The sequence below is a fragment of the Astyanax mexicanus genome, chromosome 2 (assembly GCF_023375975.1).
Source record: "Astyanax mexicanus isolate ESR-SI-001 chromosome 2, AstMex3_surface, whole genome shotgun sequence".
NCBI classification, from domain to species: Eukaryota; Metazoa; Chordata; class Actinopteri; order Characiformes; family Acestrorhamphidae; genus Astyanax; species Astyanax mexicanus.
In genome coordinates this window covers 48144543-48156938 of record NC_064409.1, presented here as the reverse complement: position 1 = coordinate 48156938, position 12396 = coordinate 48144543, and the positions used below count along the sequence as shown (strand labels likewise).

Below are 12396 nucleotides of genomic sequence, written 5' to 3'. Positions count from 1 at the left end.
CTTTTCCAAAATTGCAAACATTCCCAAATCAAAGCCAGATTTGGATTGTATTTGTTTTATTTAATAACATTAGCATGCAGGAAAAATGTCCTTGCTTTTGTTGTCATACAGACTGGTTTATATACTAAAACATCATTAGATAAGCACTAGGGGTGTGACCACGAGACGAGACACGATATTGGGTTCACGATAACAAGACGAGACGAGATTTATAATTTAAATTTTAAAGAAAACTATTTTTTTGTGCTTTTGGACAAAATCATATACCGCAAACTTAACAGACTGGTTTCTCTCACACATTGATTCTATAAGGAATAGAAATAAGAATAAAAAAATAAAAATAAAACTTTTCTAGGTCTTATATAGTGCAAACAATAAGTGCAAACCACAACCAGTCATATTAAGACTATGGTTTGTGTTTTTTTCTCCTAAATCTCTTGTAATTTAACTATGCATAACCATAACCAGTCATATTAAGACTATGCTTGAAGTGCAAACAGAGACAGAACTTTTTTTTTAATACAGTACAGAGCTAAGGGATTAGTACAGCTGCCTATGAAACAGTCACGTGTAGGATTTACTTACAGTATTTACGTATGGTTTGTATCTTGTTGGTCACTCTGTTACCGTTTATTGTTTCCACTGGAGCCAAAATGCAGCCAGACATACAACTTAAAAGTAGCAGAAGCACCAGGGGTATTTAATTATATTAAATAATTAAGTGCTATATCTGTCGCGCTCGGCGTGACTAGTTTCCGCCCGTTCTCGTTTTTCCACCAGTTCTCGGGCTCCCTATCTCCTTATAAAGGCGTTTTTTCACGGCCGCGGTACCGCGACCCTGACAACACGGGTTCGATCCCGCGTGAGGAGCGGTGTGTTTATTTATTTATTTTTTTTCTTACCGCGTCTGCATAGATCTGATTGACTGAAGAGAGCGATTGGTGATCTTACAACACACGTGATTGGTCTGTGAGTTTACTGCGCCGCACAATTAAATCCTTCTCAGTAGTTTATCGGTTTGGGTCCGCATTGGACAACGTTTGGTTCCGGACCGCCCATTAGTGACCTCTGTTCTATACAAATGCCCAATTTTTCCTCTTCTGCTGAGAGCTGCTCTCACACTCACTGCTACTGGGTTGCCAGATCCCACTTAAAAAGTCCACATTAAACTGTTTTTTTCCACCGCGAGACAGGTTTAAGCTTGACGAGAAATATCATCACATTAATCTCGCGAGATCCTGTGGCACATCTCGTCACACCCCTTAGAAGCACATAAAAATGTTCCTCTTTAAATACAATTGCACAATGAGAAATGAGAAACAGATTTTTCTCTTACAATTGCCTCTGTGCCTCAAAGGGTTAATCCAATCTTATGTCTTAAATACTGTACAGTAACACTCCAGTGTGATAAAAAATGCACACATTTCTTTTAAGACTAGTAAACAGCTTACTTCATCCTTATAAGCAGTTTTCCTACTGAACAATTAACCCATTTTCAGTTACGAAAAAAATGCAAAATATCTTTAATATAAACACAAAGTTTTTGACCAAAACACAAGCATCTCTACTGTGTCAGGCTTCATAGATGCCCTATGGCTGGTTCTTAATGCAAATATTCTTAATTACCTTATTTTAAAATTCACAATAAAAAGTCATTTAATTAAACAAATTAATTTGATGAACCTTACAGTTGTCTTCTGCATCCTCTACTGTTCAATACAATGAGGGGATGTGTTGGAGGAGAGAAGTGAAAAACAATTCCTCTTCACCCTTTTTCTCCTCTTGTCTAGATTGGTATGCTAGTCTATACGTTGCTATGGTCTATAAGTTTGTTGCTATGGAAACAGCAGTTTACCTCCTATCATTGGCTGAATGCTGCTGTGTCGTTGAGTGAAATGTGGTGGAGCATTATTTCCTTTAATTCTGTACTGTTCAGCTTGTCTTTTGCTATGTTGGTAATGAGCTCTTAATGGTTCAGTCGCAAGCGTAACCAGTATAGTGATGCTCACCTTGATCACAGTCGAAAAAAAAAAAAAAAAAAAAAAAAACAAGGTTGGTGACTGACTGTCCTACCAGAATAGTTAGGAATCATTTGAGATGGTTGGAAATGGCTAGGGAAGGTTATGTATGTACAGGGGTGATTAGGAATTATTTTGGATAGTTTGTGATGGTTGGGAATGCATTGGGGTGGTGAGGAATCATTATGGATGTTAAGGAATGAAAACAGAGGTTTAGGGATGGTAGGGAGGGTTAGGAACTTTTAAGGATGTTGGGAATATTTAGAAATATTCTGGGATGGCTATGAATGGTTAGAAATGGCTGATGATGGTTAGAGAGAGTTAAGAATGGCTATGGATGATTAGGAATGCTTAGATACATTTAATAATAGTTAGAGATGGTTGGGGGCAATTAGGAATGGTTAGGAAGAGCTCGGGTTGGCAAGAGATGTTTATGAATTAATAGGGATGGTTTGGAATGGTTAGGAATAGATAGGGATGATTAGGGATGGTTAGGGGCAGTTGGTAATGGTTAGGGTGGTTATGGATGGTTAGGGGCAATAAGGAATGGTTATGAATGGTTAGTGGCAATTGGGAATTGTTAGGGTGGTTATGGATATTTAGGAATTGTTAGGGGCAATTAGGAATGGTTAGGGTGGTTATGAATGGTTAGGGGCACTTAAGGATGGCTAGGCATGGCTTGAGATGTTTAGGAATCATTAAGAATGGCTAAGGATGTGTAGGTCTCATTGGGGATTGTTAGGGGTGGTTAGGGATTGTTAGGAATGTTAGGATTGGTTAGGAGCAATTAAGAATGTTAGGGATGGTTAGGGGCAATTGGGAATTGTTAGGGTGGTTATGGATGGTTAGGAATTGTTAGGGGCAATTAGGAATGGTTAGGGTGGGTATGGGTAGTTAAGAATGGTTAGGGGCAATTAGAAATGGTTAGGGTGGTTAGGAATGGTAAGGGGCACTTAAGGATGGCTAGGAATGGCTTGAGATGTTTAGGAATCATTAAGAATGGCTAGGGATGTGTAGGTCTCATTGGGGATTGTTAGGGGTGGTTAGGGATTGTTAGGAATGTTAGGATTGGTTAGGAGCAATTAAGAATGTTAGGGATGGTAGGGATGTTAGGGACACTTAAGGGTGGCTAGGGATTGCTAGATGACTAGAGTTGTTAAGAATAATTAAGGATGGTTATAGATGGCTAGTGATGTGTCTGTATCATTGGGGATAGTTAGGAATGGTTAGGGACTATAAGGGTTCATTAGGAATGGTTAGGGATGTTATGAATGGGTAGGAGCCATTAGGAATGGTTAGGGATGTTAGGGATAATTAAGGGTGGCTAGAGATGGCTAGGTGAGCAGAGATGTTTAGGAATAATTAAGGATGGTTATAAATGGGCTAGGGATGTTTTGGAATCATTAAGAATGGTTATAGATGGCTAGTGATGTGTCAGTATCATTGGGGATAGTTTGGGATGTTTAGGGATTGTATGGGATGTAGGATTGTTAGGAATGATTATGAATGGCAAGGAATTGTAGGGATGTTTCGGAATGGTGAGGCATGGTTGGTGCACTGTAATGTGCTGCTTACAGCAGCACGTGTGGGGTGTGTGAAGTGAACGCTGGAGCGACTCACGGGGAGCAAATCTGAGGAAAAAAGAGCTTCCCTTGAGAAAGCAAGCTCACTTCTGGTTGCCCAGGCAACTGGTGCTGTTATGTAACAGAGTTGCCGTGGCACGTGTTTTGGTGGTGGTGCATGCTTGACCACACCCACCAGACGGATGGCTCAGAAGTGTCCAAGTCCCAGAGCTGTTCAGTCACACAGCCTGAGATTCTGATTGGTGGGTGCAAGTGTGTGTTAGTGCGAGTGACATTATGGGAGGATGATTTGTAGCTATATTTAGGGAAATACACCAGATGCTGCTTCTACATTCATAAGCACTCGGGTGGCATGTCATTCGCATACGGTGCAAGATACTTCCTCGATTATTCATTCCTTCATTAAAATGAGTGCAGCGGTGGATTGTAGGACTGTCTTAAGTCCCTGCTGCATGCTGTGCTCTATAGACATGGAGACATTGGTCTAAAAATCGTTGGTGTTTCACCTAGAATGTGAATAATGGACTTTCTAGGATTGTTTTAGGAACAATGTAACAATCTTGAGTTACTGTACCTTTTGAGAACACTTACACATATTAAGATGCTATGAAAGTAATGCTTTACTAGCCATATTAAATGATAATACTGTAGACAAGTGTAGATTCTTTAGTCCTGGTCCTGGTGCCCTCCCTGTCTTGGTGGACTGATTTTAGAGGACTGCCTGCTTTTTCACACCCACTGGATCTGTAAAAAAGTGCTTGTTAATACACTGCTCATTTGAATCGGGTGTGATAGGAGAAAGGAAAGCATACATGTGCAGGGCAGAGGGCTCTAACGTCACGAATAAGGATCTTTGCTGTAGACTAAAACAATAAAATCCACTGTTATCCAGCTAATCAGGGTATACAAGTATAGCTGGGCGATATGGTACAAAATACTATATCATATTTTTTTTTTAAACATTGTTTGCTATTCAGACACAAGTAATGGTAGATTTTTAATTGCAGCTATTCATGTTCTCTTTCATGCATAGTAAGCACAGTAATATTTAAAAAAAAATTCTGTACATTGTCCAAATAAACAGTGTTTAAACATCTTTAACCTGACATTCAGTGTCATTTAAGCACTGATGATCTCTTCGATATGTCATTTTGGACAGTAAGAAAATGTATCACGATGCATTCAGATATCATCTTATTGCCCAGCTCTATATATAATCCTCCCAACACAACAATGAACAATCATTTTTGTATGAAATGAAGATTTGACAACTTTACCCCCCATTTTTACCATTCCAAGTCCCAGAAAGGCTTTCTAAGGAATGTTGGAGCACTGCTGTGAGGATTTGATTGCATTTGGTGACACGATTCTTAGTGGTAATGAGGTCAGGATGTTGACAGGTTGTTGACGATCATCACCCCATCTCACCCCAAGTCCTTCTAAAAAATATTTGATGTGCGCATGTGCAATAGTCACATCACAGGAGTAAACATGAGGTAACCGCATGGCCTCCATCCACATGGTTGGGCATGTGCTCGTAAACGCATCGAAAGCTTGTAAACGTGTCGAAAGCTGTGCACCTCGGTCCAGCAAAGTTTTGCACAGATATTTCCAGTTACATATTTTAATCCCAGAAAAATACTCTTATTTACTTATTTACCGATTACTGTTGTTTTGCTTTTTTCCTCAGGGTTTGAGTGCTGGCATTAGGTGCAGTGGGCGCAAATAGCATCATGTTTATCTGCTTAAGATTCTGTTCTCTATTTCTCTATAAGGACTAGACAAGCTGTGCATTGTGTTCATTTGCTCATCTGTGTCAGCAATGGGTGATACTTAATGTAGCTGAATGCATTCATTAGAAGAGGTGTTCACTTACATTTGGATATACAGAGGTGTTCCGTATTAATTTCCTAAGAAATTACTTCTTATGATTATTGAAATGTTCTTGTTTTCATTTGTTTCTTGTAGGGAATCAGGTCTTGTCCTGGGGTTGGAATGAGCACGGGATGTGTGGAGATGGCTCATTTTGTGACATCACACAGCCACAGCCAATCCCTGTCCTTCGAGATGCTAGACCTGTTCTGATTGGCAGCGGAGCTGGGCATTCCATGGCCCTATGTTCTTTGTCAAAGAGTGAAGAGTCTGGAAGCTGAACATCTTTCAAAAGGTCCCAGTCTTCAGGTTTTTGAGTGTACACCTTGCATGTAATGGGTAGGTTAAAACAGGAGATATTTATGTAAAGTTGTACAATTACACATCGCTGTAAGCATTTAAAATTATGTATGCAACCATGCCCACCCTTTTACCAATAAGACTGACCATAAAGAGTATACCAGTCAAAAACAGGTATTTGAAAAGTCCTAGTTGCACATTGACTGAAAAACCTTTCAGCCAACCTTCAGTGCAGTGGTTCTTCTATTGCACTGTTCAAATGCATTTTATTTTTCAAATAGCACTCTGTATCTATGAAAATGAATTATATCTTTGCAAAGAAAATAATTGTTTTATTTTGTATTTTTTTTATTCATTAGCTGTACGGCGGTGATCCTGTTTACGTACCAAATAATGCAAGTGTGTAAACCTGTAGCTCTGGGCTTTGAGTGGCTCCTTGGTCAAAGGCACTAGCAAAATAGCTTGCAGACTAAGGCTTTGCCATCAGCAGCAGGAGCCTGAGAGAATTTACAGTGCTTTATTCTATGCAAAGGACAGTCACAAAACAGTATGTCATAAAATACAAAAGATGATCTCTTCTGTTAGTTTTCTTTGATTGTATTGTACAACATTGTACAATTAGGTACATACATATTTGAACATGAACAAGTTGCTATTTTAATTGTCTTCTACAACCTACTCTTTTTAAGTTGTAAGGAAGCCAAATAATGTGACAATCTATACAATTGCATTAGTATGAAGGGCAAGAAGAATGGAGAACAATAGTAAGCACTCATGATCCACAGTGTACCAGTATACGTGTCAAGCATGGTGGAGGTATTGTTATGGTGTGGGCATATATGGCTGCCAATGGAATAGTTTTTCCTTTGTGTTTTCTCACAATGTGTTTTATTTGTGCCCCAGTTGAGCTCAACAATTCCACCTAGAAATGATTGTCCCCAAACATGTTATTTTTGTGTGCACATGCAGTTATTACTGATTTTATTTCTGGTTTATAATTTTTAGCAAATCATTTTAAATTTGGTTTGCGGTGTGTAGAAGTCAAATAAGTATTTAAAATGCATTGACTTTCATTAAGAGTTTACATGTTTTTTTTCTCTCTTCTGTAAAGTAAAGGAAGACCAAGAGTTGCACAGGATAAGTTCATCAGAGTTACCAGCCTCAGAAACCACAAGTAAACAGCTCCCCAGATAAGAATATTTTGGTTTATTTTACACTTTAAAGTTACTACAGGATTCCTTATGTGTTCCTTCATAGTCTGGATGAGTTCAGTATCCCGTTACAATGTAGGAAAAATGAAAAACATTAAATAAGAAGGTGTGTCCAAACTTTTGATTGGTATTGTACATACAGATTATTTGAATTCTAATCAATATTTCTTACTTTGCTTCATGGTTTATGCTCAGAAGTATCAACTTTTTATTATATCAGACAAGATGAGCTTATGTAAAATGTGACATCACTGTTGCCAACAATAAGAGGTGCTACAGGTTTGTGATGTAATTCTTTGTGACCTGTGTGATACTTTAACTTTACTTTAAACTTATAAACACAAGTAACGAAAATACAGGAACTTGTTGCTGTGATTATTTTGCCCTTGATCTTACCCTAGACAGTATTGTATGTGAAAGGCACAGTTATTAAAGACACTGAGCTTCTTCTTCTTTCTTAGTCACTAATCTGGGTTTGAATCTGGGCTCTAAATAAATAAATTAAAACTTCCTCTTCCGCTTCTCTGAAGATGAGATGGAGCGAAAGTAAATGGAACGGGTTCTGTAATTAGTTTAAGATTTTTATCTTAACTATAAGTTTTGAGACAAAGCCCCGAAACAGCCTGGCTCCACATGAATCACCTACAGTTGGAATAAGAGTTTGGTAACAAAACATTTAAAAGTTATGTATCCTTCTGTAAATGTACTTCTTTAAAGAAGCTGCCTGGTTCCAAACTAAAAATACATTTTATAATATTTTCATTAACTTAATTTATTAATATCAGAAATATGTATATCATTGTTGTTTCACCTCAATATTCTATTATAACAAAATATTATTATTAGTTTGACCATTTCTATAAAACTTTCATTCAAACTTCAATTGGGCCAGCAGAAATGAGCCACAGTATCTTTACACATATTGTTAATATTTATTGTAAATAATAATTTAAGCTTTATTAAGATTTCCTTTTATTACAAGTTAATAATGATTCTTGATAAGTTACTGTTTAAGACATACAAGGTTTTGTTCTGACAGCGATGTGATTCATTATGTAATTCTTATAGTTTTTTTTCCACATTTTTATTTATTAATGCACGTTATGATTTATAAATCTGACTCACAATTCTGCTCTGAAGCCAACTTGCTTATATCTGAAGAACACAATACACACAAACAGGTTGCTTACTATTTTTTTTTATTTATTGTTTAATTTTCCATAGTTTTTTCTCAGAAAAAAGACACAAAATTGATTTAACAAATCAAACCGTCAATAAAAACAACATCTTGTTTTTTTTTTTTTTATAAATAACCACACTATGCACTGCACGGTGCATGAAACATACACGGGACGTCTCACGGAACAGCACAAACAGTGGGATGTCTGTGTTAGTGGAGTAACAGGAGAGTGAACCCCGCCTGGTAAACTGTTAGAAACTAATTTTAATTTCTTTTAAACCAGTCAGTAAATTCTTAACTGGATACTGATGAGCTGCCATTTCAACTGAAACATCAAGATAACTGTTAGAAGATGTTAGGTTGATTTTATGGTGCTTTATACCAAAACTGGAGCGGACTTTGCACTGTGCTTTGTTTTCACTGTTTGTTGTTCATCAAAAAGAGTTGTATTCTATTACACAGATTTGTGGACTTGTGGTGTTGGGTCAATGGGCGGTCCAGCATATTGTCAGTGAAGGGTTTGACGTAGACATCCCCAAAGATATGACTGGCAGTGTTGTAGGTTGGTCCCAAAGAACTGGGTATACTGTACATTTTCACAACAATGGAAAATAAATTTTGAAATAAACCTAAGACACAGTATTGTTTCCTTTCATTTTTTCACCTGTCTAATAAAACCCTGTATGTTTCAGAATTGCTTTAAGTACATCTACAAGAATCAGCATTAGAACTTCGTTGCCTGTTGTGCGGGATTGTCTGATAGTTAACGTTCTGTCACACAGCTCTTTCTGCCAGAGAGACAGAACGATCCAGACAGTCTGTGGCCTCTTTATTTATCCACTGCTCTCGCAGGCACAAGTTTCAACAGCAAACGAGGCATTTTTTGTTACACTTTTCATAAAAGCTTGTTCGGCGCACACAATAAAGGACTTTTATTCATTCATTGAGAATAAGAGGTTTGGTCCTGTTGTTGTTCTGTCAGCCAAATCAAGTGTGTAGTGAAGCGCAAACTAGATTTTTCATTTCCCCTTTAGACTCACGGGAACATTACCAGCCTAAGTATTAAGCTACAAATGATTTCACACTATTTTATGCTCTACCGCTGAGGTCACCAGCCCTGCTCCGGGAGATCTAGACTTCAGCTCCAACCTTAATCCAACCACAAAGCTGAAGTTAGCTTATAATTTGAGTCAGTTACATTCCAGCACCTAAAATGAAATGTTTATGGTGGAAAAGGAATTTCAAAACAAGAGGCTAACTCATATCACTTTAATTGCTGTCTCAGAAGTGCAGGATTAGCTGAATGTGGTGTCAGGTCGGTTACACTATTTAAGGTGGAATAGAAAGTTCACCCCAATACTGGGGGTTTTGGCAGCATCGAGGATAATGCACTTCTGGTATTTGTAGTGTGAGATTTTGGAACCAGCCCTGGATTAGCTAAATGAGGTGCCAGAATGGAACCATTTAAAGTGGATTACAGCTAACCAAAACAAGGTTGACAACGTACCCCTCCACATCCAGAATCACATACTACTATACTGTACTTATTACTGTAATTAATGAATGTCTTAATTGTGATGTTCTATATTTTACAGACTGAATAAATTGATAGAATGTAACTGTGGCATAATTTAAGGTGGAAGTTTGGAAAAATAAACCAATATTTACCTCATAGATCAAACTAATTCTTAAACTAATCTGTATTTTCTGAGTCAATTACATAACATCAGCTGAAAATGAAATGTTTAAGGTGGATTTCAAAAAAAGAAGCTAACCCTTTAATTACTGCTGGATTAGCTAAACATGACGTCAGATCCTAATGGTTACACTTTTTTTAAGGTGGAATGGAAACTTTACCACAATGCTGAGGATTTTGGCAGCATCAGGGATAATTAAAGCACTTTTGGTATTTACGGTGTGAGGTTCTGTAACTAGCTCTGGATCAGCTGAATGAGGTGGCAGGATGGAGCCATTTAAGGTGGAATACAGAGAACCAAAACCAAGTTGCCATACTTGAAACGCTGTAAATGAAACGTTTAAGGTGGAACAGGAATTTCAAAATAAGAAGCTAAATGCTGGATTAGCTGAACGTTTACAGCATATAAGGTGGAATGGAAAGTTCACCCCAATGCTGAAGTGTTTGGCTGCTTTCAAAACCACATACTACTTCTGTACTTACTGTTGTAAAGAAGTCACTTTTAGTGGTGTTAAATACTGTTTTTAATAGCACTGAATGGCGCATACTGTTTGATGTGTCCGTTTGGGATTGTGGACACAGCCCTTGATTTGCTGAATGTAACTGTTACTATTTAAGGTGGAATGGAAAGTAGATAAAAAAGTTGTACATCATAATCTGCTCTAACCTTTTCTTAAAACCACAAACTACTACAGTACATTTAAAATACCATGGATACTTTGAACCCTAAATAAGCATGTTTGTGTGAGTGTAAATAACTATTTAAAGGCATAAGGACCCTTATTTAATGTAAACTTTGAAAAGTAAGCCAACTTTAGCCTCTTAGCCCAATTCTGGGGGTGTTTGGCCAGGAATACTGCTGCAGTACCTACTGTAATTATCAACTGTCAAATACATTTTAATATAGCAAGCAACATGGGATTCTGTACACAGCCCTGGATAGGAGAATTTAAGGTGGAATAGAAATATATAAACTAAGTTGAAGTTCAACTTAGTTTACTCTCACAGAAAGTTTATTAAAACGTTTATTAAAATTTTGGATACAGCCCTTGATTAGCTGAATGAGGTGCTAGAATGTAACTGTGGCACATGGAATGAAAATTTCTAGCATTGCTCAAAAAGTGTAAACTTACCTTTGTAGTTAATTATAATGTACAATACAATAGTAGTATGTTATATAAGGCGGTATGAAAAAGTTTGGGCACTCCTGATAATTTTTTATAAATCATTGGTTGTAGGGATACAAAAAGCTTTCTCAGAGATTTCAGCTGTCAGTTCCACTATGAGGAAATGTTCTGAAATGATCATCTCATCCCTAAGACCTGAATATTATTATAAATCTGTGATTTAAAGCGGGATGTCCATGCTCGAAAACCATCAAACCTGACTGAACTGGAAATGTTTTGTAAAGATGAATGGTCCAAAATACCTTCAGAGCCAGACTCTCATTGGAAGCTGTTAGGAAGCGTTTAGAGGCTGTTATTTCTAGAAAAGAAGGTTCTACTAAATATGTAATGTATTTTTTCTGTTAGGGTGCCCAAATTTATGCACCTGCCTAATTTTATTTTAAAAGATTTAAAAGATTTATACACTTTCTGTAAATCCTATAAACTTAATTTCATCACTGTGTTTATCTGCTATATGATATATTAGCTGATCCAAACAACCAATGATTTATAAAGGAAAATAGTGAAAATGATCAGGTGTGCCCAAACTTTTAAATGAATCTTTGCGTTGGAGATGAAACCTGTGGGACAGAAGATCTCCAGGAGGAGGGCTGGTGATTCCTTGCTCTACTGAAAGCAATGTAAAAGTGAAGAGGTGCAAAGTGTGCAAAAGGCATTTACTAAGCAGTTGCTACTATAGGTAAAGAAAATAAAAAATATCACAGGGAAAAGGTGTTTCTCTGCATAATGAGCTTCTCCCTACTTGGTCATGACTGGAGAGAATGTGTACTAGTCAATCACGGTGATACAAACTGGAGCAACATCTTACAACATTAAAACGGAGGCACAGCAAAAAACAGAGCATCTGATCACTTAAGGAGGGAAAGAAAGAAGAAAGTAAAAAAACTGAAGTCACGTATTTGATGCACCAGCACACAAAAGCACTGTATACAACACGGACACATACACACGTACACACACCCCAAAAACAATAGGCACTTTACACAGTACAACAGCACAATTACCACTCACGGAACAGAGATACACATGGCTGAACAACAACAGCTTCTCTGTGCTACATCTACGCTGAGTTTGTCTCTGTCACTTAGAAATAATGCTGATCTACTGTACACACACACTCAAACACACTTACACACGCTAACACACACACACACTTACATGTGAGAAAAACATTTACTCACGCACCTACACACACACACACACACATACATACACACACCCTACAGCACTATCAGGTGGGAGATGTGGCTTTATGGTTGACACACATAGTGGTTGGCACACCATGGTTCATAACACACACTGACTCTGTTGGTTGTCTGCTTCGGCTCACTCGCTGGGCTTCTAAAAAC

General features: G+C 37.6%; 2 protein-coding genes across 3 annotated transcripts in view; one reads left to right on the top strand and one right to left on the bottom strand.

Annotated features, from left to right (window-relative positions):
* The window catches only part of sergef (secretion regulating guanine nucleotide exchange factor), a 28498-nt gene extending 21158 nt beyond the window's left edge, over window positions 1–7340 (top strand). For both annotated transcript variants that reach the window (XM_007235173.4, XM_022672370.2), the window contains one exon: window positions 5570–7340. In XM_007235173.4, coding sequence (XP_007235235.3) covers window positions 5570–5754 — 185 coding nt within the window. In that variant the 3' untranslated portion in view covers window positions 5755–7340. The remainder of the gene's footprint in view (window positions 1–5569) is intronic.
* An 880-nt stretch (window positions 7341–8220) lies between these two features.
* Window positions 8221–12396, bottom strand: part of kcnc1b (potassium voltage-gated channel, Shaw-related subfamily, member 1b) — a 28389-nt gene continuing 24213 nt past the window's right edge. Inside the window, exon 4 of the mRNA XM_007235172.3 lies at window positions 8221–12388. Within this exon, the coding sequence (XP_007235234.3) occupies window positions 12279–12388 (110 nt within the window). The 3' untranslated portion in view covers window positions 8221–12278. The remainder of the gene's footprint in view (window positions 12389–12396) is intronic.